General features: G+C 43.7%; 1 protein-coding gene across 4 annotated transcripts in view; it reads right to left on the reverse strand.

Moving 5' to 3' along the window:
• The window catches only part of ctif (CBP80/20-dependent translation initiation factor), a 49,522-nt gene extending 27,177 nt beyond the window's left edge, over positions 1–22,345 (reverse strand). For all 4 annotated transcript variants that reach the window (XM_083983725.1, XM_083983727.1, XM_083983726.1 and 1 more), the window contains exons 1-7: positions 22,200–22,345; positions 12,441–12,694; positions 11,949–12,020; positions 10,588–10,710; positions 9,940–10,013; positions 8,346–8,450; positions 8,070–8,148 (exon numbers count right to left, since the gene is read on the reverse strand). In XM_083983725.1, coding sequence (XP_083839851.1) covers positions 8,070–8,148; positions 8,346–8,450; positions 9,940–10,013; positions 10,588–10,710; positions 11,949–12,020; positions 12,441–12,617 — 630 coding nt within the window. In that variant the 5' untranslated portion in view covers positions 12,618–12,694; positions 22,200–22,345. The remainder of the gene's footprint in view (positions 1–8,069; positions 8,149–8,345; positions 8,451–9,939; positions 10,014–10,587; positions 10,711–11,948; positions 12,021–12,440; positions 12,695–22,199) is intronic.
• Between the last annotated feature and the right edge of the window lie 1,762 nt (positions 22,346–24,107).

Below are 24,107 nucleotides of genomic sequence, written 5' to 3' on the forward strand. Positions count from 1 at the left end.
TCTGTCAAACAGGTTAAAAGGCCTTTTTCTAAGTTTTTCTCCGCTGCTGAACCACAGGCCGGTGTTGCAATTATTAAACAAGAGGTTACAATGTCTTGGGGGAATTTTGGAGGCTACCATCACAAAGAAATGGGATGGGCTAATTTAAGTATATAAAAAAAATAAGTGGTAACATTGGCGTTTCTTTCCACTGCTGGAGGCAGCTCTTGGCAAGTAAAGGAACAAATTTTGATCCTGAACTCGCAGATAAATAAAAGGAGGTGAACGCTGGCTATGTTCCAAGCTCAAAATTTACAAATAACTTATCAAAATTATTGTATAACACGGGCGTCACACTCAACTATTGCAGGCTCCGACAAGCGTTTCAGTTGTCACATACTTTGCCAACAGCCTAGAGCTCACCCACCAGCCGAAAAATCAAATGAGTTTGCTGTCAAGTTCAGATTTAATGACCCCCCCCGATTGACTTGTTCATTTATGTGTGTTTGTGTGTTGCATTATGCTGCTTGGGTGTACGTGTCTGCCTTGGGAGGAGGTCGACAAACTCCGCAGCATTCCACGGGGGAATCGCAGGTCAGTGGGAGAGGCTACCTGAGATGTTCACAGAGAGGAAGTGAGTTTGTTCTACACAACTTAGCAACACAGCTCCTGAGAACAAACAAAACCCTTCTCTGAGAGGAGTGGGTCGTTTTGATTTCTCCTCCACTCTGAAACTGAAAAAAAAAGGATCTAAAAAAGGGGCTTCAATTTTCCGAAGGGTTTGCCAAAAGGGTCGCGGACCTGGGTCGGACACCATTGTTGATCCATTCATAACAATGACGCTGCTTTAGTGCGAGGGGGAGGGGGGAGGTATAAGTAACAAGGAAGGAAAGTAAGGAAATGATAAAAGCGACTAGGGATGGAAATGTGAAGAATAGAAACTGAGAATAACGATTATAGGACTTTCTCTGCAATAGCATAGAAACTGAAGTGCATGTCTTCCTGTCCCCTCTGGTGTATAACAATCCTGGTATGATGCTCATTCAGTCAGTCCATTGTTTCTCGCCGCTTATTTATGTTGCAAAGGGCCGTCAGCCAAAGGCAATAAATTTAAAAACTGCCCCAGGGGTGGCATTACAGGACAGGTTGTTGAGAGCAGAGGTGAGAGCGAGAGCGAGTGTGACAACAAGAGAGACTGTAAATACAAGATAGCACATAAAAGACGAGAGAGGGACGCCAAGACGCATACGATGAAATCATTCTGACGTTTTACCCTCACATCAAGCCTCTCTGTGTCTATATGGAAATGACATTTAGCTATTCTGCTTTCTGTGTTGGTGAGTTGGAGCTTTCTAACTGCGATAAAATGTCTTTCATGTATTATTACACACAATTTTATGCAACTGTAAAATTTACTGTAACTGTTCTATATAACAACTTAAATCTGCATCAAGAGAAAACATTAAACCTGCAGTGTTTTTAACTGTGAGAGGGGGAGACACTTTAATCTCCTAAAGGAGCAGCACTGACATACAGTATCATCATCTTTCAAGCTGACACGGTGAACCTCCGTCACAGGGCAACGTTATCATACATTTGGAGTTGTGTTTCCGTCCACCCTGCAAATATAAGTCCTGCATTCTCTGTCTTTTATCTCTTTTGGTCTCCGACAGCTCCTCGGGGGCTGAGGGGAAAAAAAAATCTATTCACCAGCCAGTCTTTCACTGTCTGGTGCATTCGCACCCTGAGAATTAAAGAGAGACAGGAAATGCTACATCATTTGAAATAGGTACCGGCACGCGGCTGTCATGATCCTGGATATGCGGCGTTGAGCTGGCTCGTGTTAGAAATCAAGTTAACATTTGGGACTTTTCAAATTGTTTTTCTGTAAAAATCCCTGTAGTAAAGGATTTACCCCATGTTTCGTGATCCCCGCTCCAGGCCTTTCATGTAACTTACTCTGCAGCTGATGCCTGCCAGCAGCACAGAAAGAGGAGACTTAGAGCTGCCACAGTCAGGTATAGCGGGTGATCAGTGATAAGAGGCAAAGATGTGAGGTCCTGACATCCATGTCTCATTTAATAAGTGATCTGAGGCCGGGGCCACGGCTGAGCACAGACAGATAGACAGGTACATCAAAGAACTCGGGGGTCTAGCTACAGGAGGAGATGGAGCCATTGTGGGATCAAAGTGTCAGAGAAAAAAGAGGAAAAAAAAAAAACCTTAATTACCCAATAGAAGTGTAATCAGGCGACAACCAGGTTCCACGTGCTCATAGCTCTGTTCTTGCCATCTCTCAATGATTAAAAAAAAATGGAGGGACTTCAATCATATGTCCCCTTTTGTTATGTTCCACTGACAGTCACCTGATCCTCTCTGCAGGACCCTCTTTGTGTTTGCATGTGTGGTCTGGTTTGCGTTGTATTTGTGAAAAGCGACTGTTTAATGACCCAGATTCTTGTGGAGACATTTTAGTTGCTGCTTACAAGAGAAACAAGCTGATTTTACTACCACTGGTATATTACAGACATAAATTGACAGTGTGGGCAGCAGTCACAGGTGACTAACCCATCACAAACCGAAGCTGGGAGTAAAAAATGAATTTAATTATAGCACAGGCTGGAGGTTACCGAGTTTCTTGGGATTTAATAAACCCATAATATGACAAGTACATAAACTAATTCAATAATTAAAGAGGGGAAAAAGAGGGGCGTTGAATTAGTTCCCCTTCTTTTTGACCTTTCTTTTTGCATGGCACATTTCATGAATGGAATAAATACAGTGAAGCTGTCGCTCTGTACCTGTTTACAAACTCTGGATGATAAATATAACAGATCCACTCAATCATGAGCTATAAATGAATATCTCCGAGGGGTTGGTCGCAAATTTCCCATGGTACCCTGCTTCCATGCATGTACTCAGGCCTCCAGTGTGTCTCCCATGCTTGAGCCCAGAGCATAATAGTGAGCAGTGGTCATTAAGCCAGTATGTGTGCAGTTGATAGAGTGGAGGAGCCAAGTAGCAGTAGGACCAGGGACAATAGCAGGAAGAGACCACAGGGAGGGGGCTGCCGGTCACCATGACCCCCTGGATATTGTTCTGCTGCCCACCAACGTTTTTGAAGGATGGAGGGGAGGGGAGGAGTGAAGGACGACATGAGGAGAAGAGGGAGGAGGAGGACGCGGCGTAATGATGGTGGTCAGAAGAGGAGAGGAAAAAGGAAACAGCAAATAGGAAGAAGCGAAGGGAGACGAGGCTAAAACGATGTTAGTAAAGACGTGAAGGAGACGGACAATGACTGTGTTTGAGAGGAGAGCAGAAACATACAGGGACGGAGTAAACACTGTGAGTGGAATGCAGGTCTCAGGCAAACTGACAGCTGACAGACCACCAGAAAAGCCCCCCCCCCCACTCCCCACTCAGTGTCCCTTCTCAACCCGAGTCCTGCTCTGCGGCACGTACACTTCCAGACGAGCGGGGCCGACCAGTCTGTAATATCTCAGCTCCAGGCTCCTGCTTTGTTCCCCTGTTGGACGGCTTTGTCCACACACCAGACCGGACCGGATGTCTCCTCAGTGACTCGCCGCTTTCTCACTCTCTCCCTGGTCTCACCCTCTCCTGCTGTTGCCTCTCTGGTGCCCGACATTCTCACAGAAGTCTGGTCAACATTATCTAATCAGCAGTTTGTACTGTATTATCATGAGTGGTCTGTCTTTAGGGGGGGGGGGGGTTTAAGTGCAGGGCTGCAACTGAGGATTATTAATGATTCATTTTCAAAACATTATGCTATTCACTTTACAATAAAAAAAAAAAGACAAAGGATATCTGCAAATATTCACGTTTGACAAATTGAAGTGAAAAATAAAAGGTTGAATTGTCAACAACAACAATTTCAACCTATTGTTGCAGTTTTAAAAAGAAAAGTAGAGAATTATATATTATATTTCTTATCATCATTAAATACCTGGCATGTAGGTTTACTTGACCCTGTGACAGCACAGTGAATAATAGACATGTCTCCAAATTTAATCCAAACTAACACACATGTGGAATAGCTACCTAACTACCTGAGAATAATTTTGCTCCTTAAAACTCACTTTTACTTGCTGTTCTATTAAACCTACATTTTTGAGTTATCTTTGATTTGTTGTGATGATTGATGTATGTATGAATGAATTATTCATACATACATTATTATTGTGTCTGTTTTACACTTAATGATTTCCCCCCCCCAAGTATATTCATTTCTATAGCTTTTCTTTAATTTCTCATTTTGTGTGAATCAGATGGGGTACCGTACAAATAAATCTAATAATGGATTTTATTAGGTAATACTAATGGTATTCAATTTATTTATTTATTCTGGATGTGATACGCAGATTAAATATTTGCCCTGTGACCCCTGGATGCTTCAGTCATTACGACCCGACTCTGGACGTGAGGTCAGGGTTATTGTATGTGCAGGTTGACATTCCTGAGAGGCCAGCAGAGGTGCAGCAGCATCACAGGGTGAGAGGAGGAAGCCCATTCTTACCGAGCTGCTCGCACACCCACACACACAGACGAGATGTTTTCCGCATCCCAGGGCTATTTGTAAATCTATTCTGGCTCCTGGAAAGGGGAAGTGAGCGTCGGTAGGAAGTGGATGATGTAGTCCTGCCTTACAGTAGCTGGAGGCGATGACTGGGGGAAAAAGAGACGTGATATTGTTGCTTGGCTACGCTGATAATGATCGCACCGATGCCGGGTATTAATTTTGTATGATAAATAAATGCTATCTTCTTAGAAATCGTATGCATCTCTTTTATTTAGGTACAAGTACCAGTATAACAATGTCCATTGTTACTGATGTATCACCACTGTTAATATGGATGCACCAGTCAATAAATAACTATAAATAAGTAGCTGTGGAGGGGAGGTATTTTAATTAGTCCACGTAGTTAGGTAGCTAAGTCCTGTGGGTCTCAGCCCGGCGGTCAGATCCTTCCACACGGTCACAAGATAAATCTCAGCGGTTGTGGGTTGATAAATCGGAGAGAGCATTCGTCCACTGCCACGAGCAAACAAGTGAGACGTGACGGCCGCCGGTCATGAGTTTCAACGGCAGCACATAAAAATCCCCCGCCACATCATATTGTTGTGGTTACAGTCAGGAGGATGGACAAGTACGTGCAACTAAAGGGAAAGTGCCAGCAGAGAGGAGAGATCCTCTCAGACAATGCAGGGCAACTCTGAGCAATAAACCACATTACCAACATTTTCTAATGTAAAACTGACTGCAACTCACCCACACACAGCCAGTGAAATCATAATGACCACACTATATCCTCTTTTAGTGTGAGGAGTGATTGCACATGATTTTGTTTACCACTAAGCGCTTCACTGTATCGAGCTCCAATATGATACTGATATTTTCCTGGAGTGTAATAAAGAAGAAAGAGTAGATTGAGAGTAGACATAAAGGGACGCCCATTTAGGGCTGTACAGAATAATAATTTCACTGTTGAAGAAGTTGTTGATTGATTTCTTGATAGATCCATTAACCAACCTTCAGTAAAATGACAAAAAAAACAACAACACGTTTTTTAGACTAAATTTCCATAATTATGTGTCAAAAACCAAAATAAACTAAATTTGGTACCATAAGACATTGCGAACTTTTCTTGAAAGATGAGTGAAACATTTGATTGATTAAAAAAATGATGTTCATGTGGATCAACAAACCAAGTAATCAACTGTTTCAGCTTCACTCCCTCTGAAAAGAGAAACAGTGGTTGATGATTTAAAGAAAAGTTCATGTCGTATCCATTTGATTCTGATCGCTTAACGATTAGTTCTGAGTGACATTTCTCCATACTCTGGTCAGCAAACCACTCTGCTTCATGTCAGTTTAAGTTCACAATGATTTTGTTTGGACTGTTTTATTCTACAGTTTGCTTTCTCTGAAACCACAGGCCAAGAGGGAAATGGAAACTTAAGATCCAGACCAGTTGTCTTAGGGGACATTCGAGACCAAAGATGGTCCTGTCATTACAATGAGAAACAACTGGACATCAGTGGGCTGCCTGGCATCACTGCTGAGTGATGCTAAGTAGAGACAGGAGGTGAAAGTGACACTGAGTGGGGACGGTGAAAGTCAGGAACAGCTCAGGAATGTGAAGGAGAGAAAGACAAAAAAAGGAGAAGAAAAAAAGATGGCACCACTCACTCCCCCGCACTGTGTATTTGACCTCACTGTGTCCCACTGCCAGCACACGTCCCATCCCTCGCACAGCAGACAGACACAGTTGACCCCATCTTTCTTTTGGCCCTCGCTGAATGAACGGAAAAGACAATGTTGCCTCACGGACTATGCAATGCGGAAGTCATCTCGGTAGTGCAACTGGGCCCTGTCATGGACGAAACTCTCCGAGAGGGGAAACGCGGCTCGGCTCAGAGGCCAAGAGGGGAAGGAAAGAGGAAGACACTGCAGCTAAAACACCATGAAAGATGGAAGACATCTTGGCTCAGAAAGCAGGGCAGGAAGAGAGAGGGGTGACGTCGTGACCTACGGTGAACCCTCTCACCTCTATAAATCACAATCCGCCTCAGAGAACACAATGCTTATTACCTTGTACCGTGCAATGGTGTACACAACTGCAAAATTAATTTCACTTTGGTGGCAGATTCATCACATTCAGACACAGATGATGGCCCAAGTAGGAAACCGTAGGCCAACACGCCTTTTACACTGTAAAACATAAGCACGGAAAGGACATACTGTACTTGAACATTACCAAAGCACTCTGTACCTCCGATCATTCAGCCACTTTTTTTGTCTGTCTGACTGAACTAGCCAAAACAAGTGGGTATTTCCACAGTTGCAGTCTTTTAGTACAAACTTCCCTCTCTTTTACTAGCTGTGTGCTGAAGCTCAGTCTGCTGGAAGAAAGAGGGGGAATTTTATACTGAGAAGACGATGGTGGAAAACACCTACATGATTTGTCTTCTCTGCAGTGGCCTCTTATTAGCATCAACTGAATTAAAGAACACATTCATACGGAAAAACAGGACTGTGGATTTGGTGATTATTGCTTTGAGCAAGACTTGGGAAACTGTGAGCCTATCATTAAGTTGAAGCTTTAAAGTGATAAAAAAAAACAACAACAACCACTGCTTCACAACGTAGCTCACCTCTCAGATACAGATACGCACACTTGTCAGTTTATTTAATACACCTAGCTGAAACTAATGCAGCCTAGTACAACAGTTCTGCCATAAATCCTCCCTCTAGGACAGCTGTAATGTTCAGTTTGTGTTGTAGCTGTTACAGAGAGAAGTATTAATTCAACTCTAAGGTCATTTTAGAGGCTGCAGTTTATGGTGCTGTTGAATTGTGTTGTAGTATATGAATAGATATTTGTTTACCTCATTCATATCAGTGTGGGTAAGTTAAATAAAAGAAACACCTCTCTATATAAAGTAATGCAGTTCAACAGCGCCATAAATGACACCCTACACAGCTGAATCAACAGTTTCAATAAAATCTGAACATTAAAACCACCATGAAGGGAGGATTTACTACAGGGTTTTATTCATCTATAGTTCATTGAACCAACAGAGTACACTCAAACCTTAATTGTTGTTCACATATGTAACCACCAGGGGTCATTATCACATTTTTATCCCCTGCTCACTAATTACACTGCAACATCAACATCTGCCCAGTAGATGGCACCAAAGGCTCATTTATAGTCAAAAAGTTTCTACTGTATATACCTTGAATCTTCTCTGTACAGACTGACCTTATAATAATGACACTTTAACATTTACTTCTACAGTAGATAAGCGGAGCACAGCTTTTGTTATTATATTATACAAGTTATTACAGTGAAGTTCCATATTCTGTTGATCTGGTTTTGAACCTGAAAATGTAACAGCACCATAGCTCTGCTCAGTAAATCTGTTACATTTTTTTCTATTACGCCACCAGAGGCCGCCCTCTGACAACTAATGAGGAAAGGCTTTCTGTCGACAAGTCACAATCAACTGTGTCAGGTCAATGCAGTTGCTATGAGAGTGTTTAGTTGGACAAAAAGAAAGTGACTTACCGAGCGCAGATGGGGTAGGAACCTCTCTATGTCGTTCATGTCTATGCCGTCATCCTCCTCAAACTTGTTTTTGTTCATCCTGACGGAGAGGTCGTGAAAGAGACAGACACAATCAATGACCTGTCACCCTCAGGGACGAAACTGACAAGAGCCGGATCGATAATGAAAGAGGACAATACTAAAGACATTTACTGAGACAATAAGGAGTAACGAGAGTACATTTTCGAGACAACAACGAACGCTGCAGATGCTGAAGACGAAAAACTCAGATCTTACCCCTCTCTGTCAATATGTGGCAGGTGCTTTGGCGTTCCTCTGAAGTGTTTCCTGTGGAAATGGCTGAAGTCCAGTTTCTCTGGTTGCACATCCCAACCTGCACCTCTTTAAAACACAAAGACAGACCAAAGGTTAGAGACAGCCAGCATCCATGCAACAAGTGTAAATAATGGAAATGCATACAATACAACTTTCTACATCTTAAACAGACTTTTTTTCCTACATGTACAGAGGTACATAAAAAGGAAATACTCAAGAGACGTGCAAGCACCTGAAAACAACACTTGGTACATTATGCTTCAAACAGCTGACCTATCAAATGCAGATTTTCTTTATGTTTTGAGGTACATATGTCAAGAATCCAACTCATAACTCATCAAACCTGGAAATATAGGATGTAGATTGAACTGTGTTATGGTATTTTAATGATTAATATGATCATTCTTATGATAAAAGAAATATTATTGGGTTTGTTTTTGTTGTTTAAAAAAACTAAGCTATAGAACCACTTTGAATTGCAAGCCATTTGTTTCTCATAGCTTTAACTAGAAACGACTCCTCCTAATTAATTATCAATGCCAGTTTTCATTCAGTATTCAGTCTATATACCACTCTACGTCTGTGTCTGTGAGATGGTTTCTTACATCATCCACTGTGCCGACTCCTCTGCTGTGTGATCAGGGGTGCCAACGTGGCCGGAACCTAGGTATCTGAGGCTGCCGTGCAGCTGTAACCATGGCAACCCAGACCCCCACCCACTCCCCCACCTCAGCGCAAGTGATTTATGTCCCACTCACTTCCTCCTTTTTTTTCCTCCTCTCTCTCTCTCTGAGTTTCAGATCCAAAAAATCATTTAGTCACACTGAGGTGGAACAAGATTCTGTGAAGATTTACACTCGGGTTTCAATTGAGTAACACTAACAAGATTTTCAGCATTAAGGTTTTTCAGAGAGAGCAGTCGGGGCTCCGGTGGTTAGGTGTAATATAAATGTGGATTTTGGCAGAAACGGCGAAACAAAATGCTTTTCATCAGACGAACCCCCCCCCCCCCTCGCAGTGTGAAGCAGCTCAGTGTCTGCTTTTGCTCGAAGTGAGTTTGGAGTAAGGAGACAGAGCTGGCTTATCCGACTTGCCATTAAGATTGAGATGATACATTTAACGTTGATATGTAACCCTTTGGCTCCCCCCAAGAAATGCCTGAAATGAGCTGGGTCTTGATGTCATTTCCTTCTCGGGTTAATCAGGCCAAATCTAATAAAAAATCTGGACAGCTGCCCTCAAATAAAAAAAACTGAACCGTCCAAGTGTGAGACCGATCAGAGCCACCGAACTGCATAAAAGAAGTGTTACGAAGTATGAGGGCAAGAAAAGAGGGCAAAAGCTAAGAGACTCCTTCTGTGTGTTATGTGTGTGTGTGTGTGTGTGTGTGTGTGTGTGTGTGTGTGTGTGTGTGTGTGTGTGTGTGTGTGTGTGTGTGTGTGTGTGTGTGTGTGTGTGTGTCTTTCTCTGTCATATGACCCCAGAAACTATGGCTGGAATTCAGACTCAGTAGACTGTACAACATATTAGGTTTGTGAGGCAGCAAGACACCTACCCATGTGAGTCCATTGTGTTGGCAGCCCATATGTCTGTGCCCAGGATGTCAAAGGAGCCGTCTCTGTTCCCGTTCTGAACCGCACACAAGGAAAAACATTAAGTATGACAACAAAAATATGTGTTACTAAACAAGACACACACTGCTTAACAGGCTTGTATAAGATGTACCAGTACTGTTCTTAAAAGGCAGTTCCTATACACCTACAATATTCCTTCAGTATATATGTTGTTAATTAAAATGGTATCTTTTTCCACTTAGTTTGCAGTGCACACACCAAAGAGTTGAGGGCCTTGCAAGAGACAAATTTCAAATGAGAGTGTGGCCCGATAGTCTGGCTTGTAGTCCCCTAGTGTAGGTCATGCTCTAAAATCACTGGAACCCACACTTCCCATAATGCAACTGTCCTGCCTCTTCTTAATTCAGTCTCAAGTGTCCCTTAAAACAATGACAGATAGTTGATTTGTGGTGACATGTTTAAGTGCTCATGATCAGCGTTAGGCGAAGACCCAAGGGATCAATACAATGAGCATGGCGACGGATATCTTATCTTATCTCCTTGGTGATTGCTGAAGAAACACTAATGGGATTTTGCAGCGGCAAAAGAGACATGAAACAGCAGATAAACACATGCAGGTCTACCTGTACCTTGGCAGGGCCTTTGAACTGGTTGTTTCTGCCTCTGCTGCCGGAGCGTGAGCCAGAACCTGGTCTGGACCCTGAGCTGGGCCTGGAGCCTGTGCTGCCGTTGCTGCTGTGTTCCCACTCGTCCTGTGGAGTTGAGAGAGAACAAAGAAAAGGGACCGACGTTTAGCCAGCATTAAGAACAGTATATTCATCTTCAACCCAAATGTTATGTTAACAAACTCTGTCTATTGCGCTCTTTTACATGTCTCTTGTGTGAATACTAGAAGAAGAGACTTTACATTTAACACACTTGTCAGTACAGCAGCACAGTCTGTGACGTTGAAGCACTGAGATAATAGCTCCTATTTTTATCACTACGTTTGTTTCCGTTATTGCTGAATTGTTCCTGATCATTGTTCTTCTTGTTTCTGAGTTTCACTATGTACCGCAAGAAAAGCTGTGTCACAATGGTTCAAACAAAACTCTGTTTTCTTTGCCAAGTCTATTATATCATTATACCTCCAGAGGCTAAATGTCGAGACAAATTGAAAACAGAGGGTTCATGGTCTGGGACTGGGGAATTTGATGTATTGATATATAAATACTGACATTTCAAGTCTAGTCTCCTGTAACCTCCTTCATATTATGGAGCTCCTTACTTTCTGTGAACGTCTCACCCATGCTGTGTCTCCCTCACTACTCACTTCCGAGTGAGTCATAGAAATGAATCTCAGATGAATCTCCCTGAATAATACTCCAAATCTCTCTCTCTCCCTCACACACACAGATATTCAGCTGACTAATTGACTGATAATTCATTTAGGATTACTCGGTTATTGGCTTAGGCCTTGCAGTATCTCATGTTAGTCATTAGAAGCATACTTTGTCTCCAGCAACTGCAAGGAAGCCGAGGATCTGTGAACCGCTTCAAGCTGGTGTTACAGTCTCTTATCATGATATCATATCATCTTTTCATGAAGAGATGATGGAGAGGGAAAGACTGAACATGAACACACAGGACTGAGAAATGAGCGAACCTACACATTAATCCACATGAATACAGAAAAAGACAGGTAGCAGCACAAATAGGGCCGTGGTGGACTGATCACTCACATCTCAAATTATTAAACATGGCAAGTTGTGTTTTGTTTCAATGGAGTGGCCAGCAGTTTGTAGTTTGTGCTGTTTAATGTGCTGTTTGAGCAATTTTACACCGTGAGAAAGTAAAGGATGGGGTGAGGACAGAAGACAAGTGAGAAGAGGTAGAGGATGCAACAGGGGCGATTGCAAAGTAGTCAAGTGATTTGAGATGTCTAGAAAAGGTGAGGTCACAGCTAAAGTTAAGGTGAAATCCAACACTGTTAAATATGCTAAACACCTACCGGCTTGGATGAGCCTCTCCCCCGGGAAGACGTCCAGCTGCCATCTCTCTTGTCGATGCAGTCGTCTGTCCACTGGAGGAGAAAAATGGAAGAAGAAGATGCTATCATTTATTAACAGATGGGGTACAAAAATAAAGTAACAAGTTAAAACCCAGAGCAGAAAACTCTAGCAGCTATTTTGTATGTTACTGTACAGTATGTATATTTGCACGGAGGACAGACTACAGGAGTCACAGCAGCATGAGAATGTGTTCACTTTCTCAGGCTGAAAAGAGGACAGCTGCATGTCCGGGGGCACTGGAGGTGGATGCACATCAACCTTTGTTTCCATGTACATTGTAACAATGAGGGCAGCTGTTTTGATGCAGGCTGAGCCCCTCCAGTGTGTTGTGGAAGATACAAAACCGACACACCGCTGGAGCCCTCCAGCAAAATGTAACCACTGCTGCTCGCAGATATGGGGCAAATGAAAGCATGTAATAAGCCTCTGACCTGTGGCACCTTGCCACCATTGTCCAGGTCCAAGTCTCCGTCTGCCTTGTCTCCCAGCAGCCCCTGCACCTGGTACTCCAGCACGTAGCTGTCGATGAAGCGCTCCAGCTCCTCTATCTCCTGTGAGCGCGTGCTCCCGGCCTCAGACGATGCAGACGCCACTGAGGAGTTCTCCATGGCAACCGTTGCTGCGAGCGGCGGAAGGGGGAGGAGGAGGAGGAGGAGGAGGAGGGGAGGGGAAGGAGGAAAGTGACCTGAGGAGAAAAAAAGATGCAGAGAGAGGAGTTAGTTAAAGCACTTTGTATCAGAGCACTCATTTCCTCTGACTACAGGGCTGATCTACTGTGTGTTGCCACAACAAGACCCCCAGCAAGACAGAAAGTCGTTTTAATTGTTTCTCAAACTCAAACATATGAGATGATTTTATGCTTTGATGGACGTACATGATCGTAAACTGAATACATCTACGGTTTTCAGATTGTTTGCTGAATGGAGCAAACAATGTGGGTCTAATCTCCTTGAGCAGAGCAGGATGAAAATGAAAATTAGTTGGAGGCCAAAGTCCCAGCACCAATAGTTGGAACAGTTATTTCTCTCACCTTGGTCTATTTGAACTTTCAGCTGCATTCAAAGAAGGCACTTAACCTCACTGCTGTCTGTCAGTAAACATCCATATCTGCACAGTCTATTTCCAAGGTATCCGGTAGCAAGCCTGTCCCGGTGCACAGCTACCGCCGGCCAAAATCACATTAGATCCATCCTCTGAAAAAACCTCTGACTCATGTCTGCTAATTTCTGCAGCCAAATGGCAAACCCATGTCGGTTTTCTGTTTGTTTTTTTCCCCTTCCACCTCTTCGCTGCTGCTGCCGCTCTCTCGGCGCTGTAGATGTTGTGTGTGATCACCTGACCCCCGGCCAACGGGGAAGCTGCTTCCTGTCTGCCCGTCTATTGCTACTAAGCTCCTTTACATCACGGCTTGATCACCAGCCATGCAAAGAGGATTTATGGCCCTGGAGCACGCAGAATGGTATCTGCTGAGCCCTGGGGACTCGCTAGGGAACCCTGTGCATTTGCAGCCAACAAGTCAGCTCCACAAGGTCTAAAGCCTTTGTTTTGGTTTTGGCTGCAGGGCTATCTAACTCTATCGAGTGCGATATCCTGAACACTATCTTCACTCTTTTCATTTATTTATTTATTTATTTTAGCATCAAGTCACATCTTGCTAACTGCTGCACTATGTAAGCCTGGTCTAATTACTAACAACACAAGAAAGTGAAGACAGAAATTAAAGCATGCTATCTCAACAGAGCAAAAACAACAAAACAGGAATTGAAACAACTATGTTAACAACTATTACACTGCAGTAGTAACAACAAGTGGGAAATGCTCTCTTGGAAGACCCGCCCACACAGCAGGGCGTCCTCGTTGAGCAGGTCTGGGACCTGAAGCAGCCTCTTACTCAAGGACGTTTCGTCACTTCAGAGTTGCCCTGCTCATGACTTCGCGGCTACTTTCCTTTGTGTACATTTAGGACTAATTCCTTAATCTCCTCCATACTATGCAGCACGGTCAATATGACCTAATCTGACCTAGTGTAAATAGTGTAATCCATTCATACAATGATGCCAGAGCTTTGATTAGCCTGGTGATTTGCAGCTAGCAGGTTAGGAGCAACTGCGCGCAGACGGAGCGCCATGAAGAAGTGTTTTTAGTAAAAACATTGGTAAAAACTTTTTACCAAAAAGCACACATAACATAGATCTCTGTATGCAAGTGGAGATATATCTGCTTCTTTCCACTCACTATTTTTCTCAGTGTTTTATAAAGCATTGAAAGTTGCAAAAATTAAGTTTGAATGTTCGTTGTTCATGTAATAATTTCAGAGCACAGGACAAATTACACTTGATCGAACTACTTGCCCCATTTCTGTTTCCTTTTCCTGAATTCATGTCGCAACTCCAAAGTCTGTTAGCTCAGCTCAAATAAGACAGATGTCACACAGATGTTGTCCTAGTCGTGCCACTCGCCAGCTCAGCCACAAGCACTAACATCCTTGTGAGACGAGAGTAAACACTACATAGTTAAACATTCCCTAACATTAACACTTGAAGCTTCGCGGTGTAATGCAACAGCTCTGCGCTCAATCGTATTTTATTCATCTGAAAATGCTTTGAAGTAAATCAAGCTGGTTTAGATATAAAGAGCATCATAGCAGTCTGGATGTTTGCAACCAAGGGTCAACTGATGCATATTGGTCGCAGAAAGTGTCCAGTCTGATGTCCTACTGTTGTCCTTGACACACAGTATAAAGTTACTGCCTGCGGGGAAGCTGCCAATAGTTATTGACCCATCCATTAATACAGCTTTCGCCTATTATTTCACATGCTTACTGCAGGTCTGTGCATTAAAGCCACCCATAAATCAACCTGAACCTCCAGAAAGTAAACACTGGTTATGCATTATTATCACAGAAGGGGCCTGTTGTATGTCAAAGTCCTCTCTAACACTGTCGTGTTTCATCACGCATCACTCCAAACCTGCAGCGCTTCAGACGGTGAAGTTATAATGTGCACTTGTCTGTTGTCTCCATTTACTTTGCTTTCACTGAGAGTTCGTCTTTCAGCTTAGAAATAATAACGTCAATGTTCCTCTGGCGGAGGAGAAAACATGCTCGCCTTGGGTGGGTGACACACATTCGTTCATGTGAGAATCAACAAGCCAAATTACCTTCCCTGCAGCGTGCAGGAGAGAGGGAGAGGTTGGGAGGAGACTGAAGCAAAGGGATTCATCTGACCCCAGACAAAGAAAAAGGCTACTGTCTTAAGCACCCATGTGAAAAACAAACACAAATATAGACAGGAGGCCGGGTGGCCCCTCTGAGCTTTGGCTAAACAGAGAGACTGACTCCGCAAGGTCAGGAGCACAAATAGCATTACAAGGCATCTCGCATTTTACCAAGCACAAGACCCGTCTGGGCAGCGAGCACATTCACACCAAGATGATGCAACGATACAGACTCTCGCGTTACAAGATATTACAAGATATTGATGCAAATGATGAGGAAGCGTTCATAAAGACTTTGCATTTCAACTTAGGAGAAATGACCTCTCCGCACTTACACACAAAGAAGAATAATTGAATTACAGCTCTGATTATTACCATTATTGATAAATCTGTTGACTAGTTTCTCAATAAGGTAACACACAGCAGTATTGTGCCTTTTATCTGACGTTACTTGAATCAGCATCTGAAAACAGACTAAATCTGGGGGGGTTCGCATCAGAAAGAAGTGAGCTCACCCGACCCCTTAGAGCCCCCTGCTCTTCTCAGCTTGAGGCTGCATTTGCTGCTTCCATCACAATACAACACAGGGGTGCCCACTGGTTCACCTGGTAGAGCATGTACCGATGCAGGCAATCTCATGTGTGGCCCTTTGCTACATGTCATCCCCTCTCTCTCTCCCTAACTTTCTCCACTGTGTCATCACAATGAAGACAAACAAACAACAACAAAAAAAACATAGCACGCGGGAACCTCTGACCAAACTGTGAATGATCAATTTGCATTGGGTAATAATGAGTAATATAGGCATCTTATAATGGCTGAGAAGAGCAATGCTTTTGAGCCTGACAATGTGATAGAAGTGCAACACAAATTTAGCTATAGTTTTTCCATCAAGTGTTTTTTTTTTTTGACTATTACATGGATTGTAGAAAAAAAACAAGAGTTTGAGATGACTCAGGGAATTTTCTCGTTTTGTCTGACTACGAGTCCAAAACCCAAAAAGATATTTTTAGTTTAACCTCAGAGAAGACAAAGAAACCCATCAATTTGCTGCACTGTGGACATCCCTCAGTGCTGTCAGCTGGTCTTTAGCAGCCTGGACAGTCCTACAGTCTATGGGTCATTCATAATGTGACACACAACCCCGCCTCCTTTTCTTCTTCTTCCCCTGCTCAAACTACATCTTTCAGTCCCTCATCCTACATCCCCCCCCCCCGACTCCACCCCTGCTCCTTCCTGCCTCCACCCTTCTGCACTCCCTCTACCTCACCAGCTGTTCCAACAAAGAGCGGCCTGCTACTTTAATCTGGCCATGGAAGCAGTGAGGGACCGGTGTATCAAAAGTGTGAACATTTAGTTAGACTTTTAAACTCATTCAGCTACTTCAAGCAGAATCATCTGACTGTTTCCGCACAATGTTTTCGAGGTCAAACAGTTTGTGCCTGAATCGCCATTTTGTTTCACTTTATTGATTCATTCTGTTGCAGTCAGAGCTTCAGTGGGCAGGAACCACGCTTTAGTTTGCGTGTGACCTTCATTTTCAAACAACCACTGACTGGACACATTGGTAGTAACAGAGTAAGGGCCCTGCGTCGGCTGAAACGTGTGCCAGGGATGAACAGTGACGCGATTGAGAGTACCTGACACAGCCGACGACACTACAGGCCAGTAGAGACGGATGGAGAGACTGTGTAAAGAAGAGTATGATCAGAGTATATGATCAAGCAGGAAGGATGTCCCCGAAGCCCAACACTGACCAGACAGATACTCAACCGGCCAGACAGACACAGCGTGGCACTGGACGACACACTGTTTCTTTGTTCGTGAGGCAGTGATGAATGCCAGTCCACACCTTCTGTGCTCCGTGGTCGCATACATCCCCTAAAAGCTGATCATAGCTTTATGTCTTACACAAAGAAACAATTGTGATCATTTAATCTCGTGTAATATCCTTCCCGGTTTTAAACTCTTGGAGAAACTGCACCAAGAACATGCCATTCTGTGTAATGACTATTTCAGAGGGGCCTGCTAATGTGGTGATAATGCCAGGAACGCTGAATGAGAAGTGTTGAATACTTATGTGTTGGAGAAAATTATAGCTGTCCAGTACTTTTCCTCTCCGTTGAGGATGTGCTTCATCCCTCTCTCTACGCTCGCTAACGTGCTCCTCAAAAATGAAATGAATTAACTGAAGTTCTCAAGATTTATACCCAATTAAGGTCATATGGATGAAATTGTAATATAGGCAAAGCAACCGTATAACCCATAATCCCCTGGGGTCCAAAGACAAACTTACCACTACAGCAAGCAAACACTGTCCCCATGCGAAACCACACTGGCTGCGTCATGACACAAAACAGCAACACAACAGATGTCATAAAGTAAAACATGCCCCGAGCTGTCAGTGATTCGCCGTCTTTGATATGGTTCCACTGCAACTGAAGAGTAAGAACCATAATCCCCAACAACCCAAACAGAGATGAACATGAGACCCAGTCTCCCCAGTGGGAGTCCAAGTCAATGTTCTCACCCCATGGAGCGAGAGCTGCTAATACGCCTAATCTGGTCTACTACTGACTGGCTGTCTCAACAAACTCACACTTGGGTTTAAATATAATTTGGAGTACCGTAGTCTATTTTTGAGAGCAGGGCAGCAGCATGGTGTCTTTCACTGACTCTAATGAATATAAATCGTTTGACGTATTTATTACTGTATGTGAGTACGGTTTGTGTTTTCATTCAGATGGAACAAGCAGCTGTGTGAATAAGTGGCACAGTCAGAAAATAAATAACACTTTTTTTTCAAATTGTGTGTATGAGTACAGACACAAATCAGCTGCTATGAATGGTTCTGTGTATAATGTTTACTCATCTCCCACGACACCAACCTTTTCAGAAAAGCCTCAGCATGTAACAAAAAACACATTTAAATCTCATTTTGTGTTGCATCTTTTCATTCTGAGTAGAAAGTCAGTGCCAGTATGAGATTTGGATAAGACCTATGTGCATCCTCTATTGCTCTATAGCATGAACAAAAGAAAGTTGCAGCTTTTAGGAGCACTTCAGAAACACTCCAGTTTGTGGTGCGCCTACAAAGTCTGACTGAAATAGTTGCAGCTTTCAACACAAAGTGGCTCCATTCCCTTGCATCCCGTCATGCATTACTCTCTTGTAACTATCTGTTAATTGCGTGTACCCATTAGCCTAGAAATCTAGACGCACCCTAGCGGCAGCAAAAATATTTGCTCCGTAGGTGGGTCTAGAAACGAGCCATACTGTAGGAACTTTTTGAGTCTCGAACACCGTTTGTGTTCACCAATCACAGCGCTCTATCTGTTTAGAGAGTCGTTGGGCGGGCTTAACGCGATGATGACATACATTTTAATTGGCTTGTCAGGCTAACGTCATCCTGCTCTTTGCTCTGATTAGTCGTAGCGCTACCCTATTGCGTGCAGAGGCAGTTTGAAAGACAGCCTTCATCCCGCCCCCTGGATTGAGCCGAGGTCTACCGGTCGTTGCCAGACTATACATTTTAATGATATAGTCTGGCTTGTCAGGCTATGTACCCATGACCTTTTTTTTTAAAATCCTTAATGCCGTTTTTAACCAATCAGTGCACTTCAGAGGCATCTGGTATCAGGCAGCACATACCTGCAAGATATCAGATAAAAGAGAGGGTAAAATACACACACCTCTTCAGCTGAGAGAGCAACAGGTGCCATGATCCGAATCAATGGCATTAATTACAAAAAAACAAAAACAAAAAGCACACAGAGAGTTACAAGACTGCTGAACTGATTTGGGAATCATCCTTTGTAGAGCAGAGCTACAAACCAACTTCAAATGAGTCCCCCGCCCCCCATTCATAGTAACAAGCTGTTGTGAGTAAATGTGTTTACTCATACAGTGTGAAAACTGAATGACCTGAATCTAGAGAGACCGACCAGTAGAAGAGAGGGGGTCCCATTGGTGTGTGTGTGTCCATGCAACCTAAAACAATACCCTCATTGTCCCCCTGTGCCCCTGTAGTGACCTAATGGGAGAGGATTGGCCATGTGCAGTACTGTGGAACTACTGGGACTGGAGCCCAACAATGCCATTCTGTCCAGATCCACACAAAGTCCTGGCAAACAACTGAGGGTGTGCAACGCAGCTCATGGCCTTCACAACCTGTGTGGAGTGTCGGTAGAACTTCTGAGGCCTCAAAGCTGAATGGCAGACAAAGGTGGAAAGGGAGACAACAAAGGTTCGCCCACAGCAGAACAGTGGCCGTTAATGTTTAGAGCTGAAAACACCAGATAATGACAAAACAAGTGAAGTGACCCCGAGAACAAAAGACCTACAACCATAGAAAGACCAGAAATGCTTGTTTCCCCAAAACACAGGGGGTTTATAAATATGCAACTCCTCTTCATTCCTGCATTAAGCCTTATACTCTCAGCTTTAAACCACCACCTGATATCCCTCCTCTCACAAAGCTTCTGTATCTGTACGTTTCCCTCGATCGCGGCCCATGTGATCTCCCTCTCTCTCCTTTTCCCCCCTTTTGCCACTCACTCATCCATACAGCACAGGCAGCGTAATGAGCAGCAGCAGCGGTTCCCACTGAAACCAGGCTAGCTCTCTGCTCCGCAGCCTGACTCAGGGTGTTCCAGTTTTCTGCAGGCAACTCCCACTCTCTCCATAACATGCAGCTGTGTGTTCGCTCCTCCTCCACATTCTTCAAAAAGCACTGCATGTGTATTTAAATGGGTCTGCGTCACAACCCTAAACATTAGCCTACATCTTACTAGCATTAGCTTTAACATGAGACACTGACACAGGGAAGAGACACACGCGCTGAACCCCGGTGCCAATATTCATTGATGGTGGTAGTCTGGGATCGATCTCTCATTTCCTATCGATGTTTGACCTCTGAGGGCAAAGTTCACCACCCCAGTCGTTCCTCACATCAAATGCAGCGTATGTGCTGAGTGTGGAGATCACAAGGATGATGACACTGCACTGACTCTGCTTAGAAATTCTAAATAAAGCCATTTCATGCCGAGTTTAAACATCAGCTAACAACGTTTTTTCCATTTCAGCGCTCAACAGTAAACTTTCAAGGAATAAAGTAAACCTTTGCTTTGATGTAGTCAGGTACGATCTTTAAAAACAATGCAGGCTGGATGATAAGAGGCAGGCACCTATTGATCAGTCCCAATCCATTCTTACAGACTACGTTCAAAGATTAGATCAGTTTCGTGGGACAGGGCCCTGAACAAAATACTGTAATTTCATGCGTCACCTCTGTAATAAGGTGATTAGTCATTAAGCACGCATGAATGTGTAATTGCAAGGTTGTGTAATTGCAAAGTCCATGTGAGATCAAAGCAAGGCTCTGATTAAATTCTTTCTATGGCACTATTTTCTAAGTGATGTATTTAATTCATCTACACAGGTATGACCTTGTCACTTTCACTAAAGGTACAACACTGGACAAATTACATCCAGTTTGGCAGACAACAGGCACTTAGCCAAGTTCAATGTCTCCCAAGAATACTGGCTGAACCTGACTTCCCACTTGGTAGACTAATGCATCTGCATGGTTGAGGCCACGCAGTCATGCCAGCAACTTGGTCAAAGGTGATAGACGATGTGAGAACATAATTTATTCAAACAAACAAATGTCCACACTGTGTAGGACTAGGTAAACCTCCTAGTCCTGTAGGACTAGGACTAGGTAAATCTCATCACTCATTCATTCATTCATTAGCCTGTAGCTTGCTCTCTGCTGGAACTGCTGTCTGTTTACAAGACATTTTGTCCTGTTTTTCAGCACTAACGTGTGTCTCTGAGTCCTGTTGGTAGGGTCTCTGAGATTATGTGACTTGTGGTAGCATGCACACATTCCTTCACATCTATAAAGTCACTCAGATTCAATCACTGTCTGGCCCACAGGAATCTCAGGAATGTTATGAGCCAACTGGTCTTAAGTGATACCTATAGCATACAACAACACTAGTTTTAAAATTAGTTATAATATGTAATCACACAGACTGAAGCTGCAAGAACTCATCTCGTCCACATGGTTTAGGCTTGTCCCACCTTGTGCTAGTTCCGTAAACATTACTACCAAAACATCTGTTTGTGTTTGCTGCATCTGAGATGACAGGCCCAGCTTTCGGTAGTACCTACAGGTACAGCAGTGATTTACAGCAGCTGTCCTTCCTGGCTCTGCTCGTAGTGGCAGTGATCCGGTCTTTGTTGTGAGGGTCAACAGCTGATACAAGCTCCTGATCTGCAGCCATCTCAGCTCATTCACAAGGCAAACTCACACACCTACTGCTTTTGGGATTCTATCCTGATATACCTGTCCTGCAACTGTAATGTGGCGTTACTGACGCCAAACTATTTGCGAAGCTGATAATTATGAATCTATTTTAATATTGACAACATTATTAGATTTTTGCACTCCCACAACCACGCCCATGCTGTCTGGGATGCTAGTGCTGCGTGTGTGTGTGTTAGCCAAGTGGTGTATCCTGACAGGAGGACGGCTCTGGTATGGTAACATTAAGCTTAATCGCTGCACCACAGTGTCCCTGTCACAGTAAGTAACAAAGCCACATCTGGAGACGCCTCCACGCCCCGGTGTGTCCGCCCTGTCCGCGTCTCGTCGGTAACAATGGTGACGCAAGCTTTGCGGCTAACCAGCTGGCTAACGTTAAGCTAGCCCCTAAGTACAACCGTAAACAACAACAGGCCCCACATTTTACGACTTTAAAGCCGGCCTCTGATAACTGGGGCCACATCAACAGGTCTGTCGGTGGAGGTGGGAGCGAAATAAAAACAAGTCAACCACAGCGACAGCTCGTAGCAAATCCAGCGCATCTTATAAAACAGTTATCTGGTTACTACGGCTATAGCACTGACTCCTCCAACCGACACACACACACCTTCTTCAGCTGGTTAAAAATGAAATACATCTTTACCCGAAGCGAGACTGTGACTCCTGGAGAACCCGGGATCCCCCCCTGAGATCAAATCCGCCGTGTCATGGGTGTGTTTCTCAAAAAAGAGAAGAGGGAAAGAGGATTAGGTATCCGGTGGTAACTCCGACGTCCCAGACTGAGGAAAGAGGGAATGCAGGAATGTGACGTTCAGTCCGGTTTGCTGGCAGCGTTGACACGTGCACTCGGGAGCGGAGCATTCTGGGAAGCGTAGTTTTAATATTCAACTAATTCATTTTCGATTAGATAGGCCTATCTTATTGATATCTGCTTTGAAACGTTACGCAAGTTGTCATTGCATTCTTACCTACATGACAAACAGTTTTGATACAGCACCAGGTAATAAACTATACTAAATACAGATATGAGCGGTTTGGTTGCAAGATTGAATTGAAAACAAAAGGAGCTAGCAATAAGCTACTTTAGCCTCTCATGCGTCTTCCTGAAGTGAATCTGCAGGGGTAGCCAGTGGACCAAGGTACGTTTTATCAGTCTGTTTTCTGGGAATAATTGACATAAGGAGAAACCAGAAACAAGCCGTTTTTTCGTTTTTTCGTTTTGGAAAAAAAAACGGAAATCAAAATTTCAGTTCGTTTTCTCGTTTTTGGTTCTTATTTAACAAAACGACTTTACCACTCAATATTTTGTTTCCGTGGGTGGGCGGGTCCTAGTGTGCTTCCTTGCCCTGTGCCCTTCAAAATAAAAGTTCCTCAATTTAATAATGTCGACAAAAATATTACTGTAGGCTACAGACACTAGCAGACATAGAGGAACCCATCACCCACAGTCAAGACTGACACGGCTTCAAATAACAATAATAGTAGGCTATTCATAATGAAAATGAGAACTTATGAAGTTATGATGACTTCAGTGTAGATGTTTAGCCACAAGGTGGCGCAGTTATTACACGAAGATTAGATCTGAGGGCTTTACTACGACGGAGGCTCACAACATATCGTGTGTATTATTGAAAGCGAGGGGTGTGCCTATAGGCTATAGGCTAGTGAGTACAGAGTGTCTACTCTGTACAGTGACAAAGACTGTACAGTAACTTCGTTCAATATACAGTAGATACTACTTCAAAGTGGCCATTTCACTCGCGGGGAGCGAGATTCACGCAACGCGTGAAATGTGAGTGACAAAGTGATCATACACAAGAGCATTATGACTGATAGCTCTCCTGGTAGAACAGCTCTCTCAGTAAGCTGATTAGTCCACTAGTGTGGGTTCGAGTCCGTTTAGGTTGTACTTAATGTGTTTTCTTTTCTCATCATCATTATGATCACATATGGCTTAAGTTTGAGCAAATAAATGAGCAAATGAGCATTAATTCTCCGCCGGGCCGAGGCACCAACTTCCCTGCTTGTGTACATGTTTATAGGGATGTGAACGTGTAGGCCTACTTAACTATGTACACGTGTACACTGTGCATTTTCCTGGCCAGCACAGGTACCAGGAGACCAAGACCCCCTGTCATGTCGGTCCTCCACCCTTCCTGATCCGCCGCAAGTTGCAAGAGCCCCGCGGAGCCCAGTCTCTCCCTCCTCTCCCACACTTCCTGGGCTGTCAGTCTGCAGGGACGGCGCGTGTCATAAGCCGTTGCAGACAAATACGTACACAAGCAGGGAAGTTGGTGCCTCGGCCCGACGGAGAATTAATGCTCATTTGCTCATTTATTTGCTCAAACTTAAGCCTTATGTGATCATAATGATGATGAGAAAAGAAAACACATTAATTAATGGTACAACCTAAGACTCGAACCCACACTAGTGGATGACTCAGCTTAATGAGGGAGCTGTTCTACCAGGGGAGCTATCAGCCATAATGCTCTCGTGTGTGATCACTTTGTCACTCACATTTCACGCGTTGCGTGAATCTCGCTCCCCGCGA

The sequence above is a fragment of the Trachurus trachurus genome, assembly GCF_905171665.1.
Source record: "Trachurus trachurus genome assembly, chromosome: 12".
NCBI classification, from domain to species: Eukaryota; Metazoa; Chordata; class Actinopteri; order Carangiformes; family Carangidae; genus Trachurus; species Trachurus trachurus.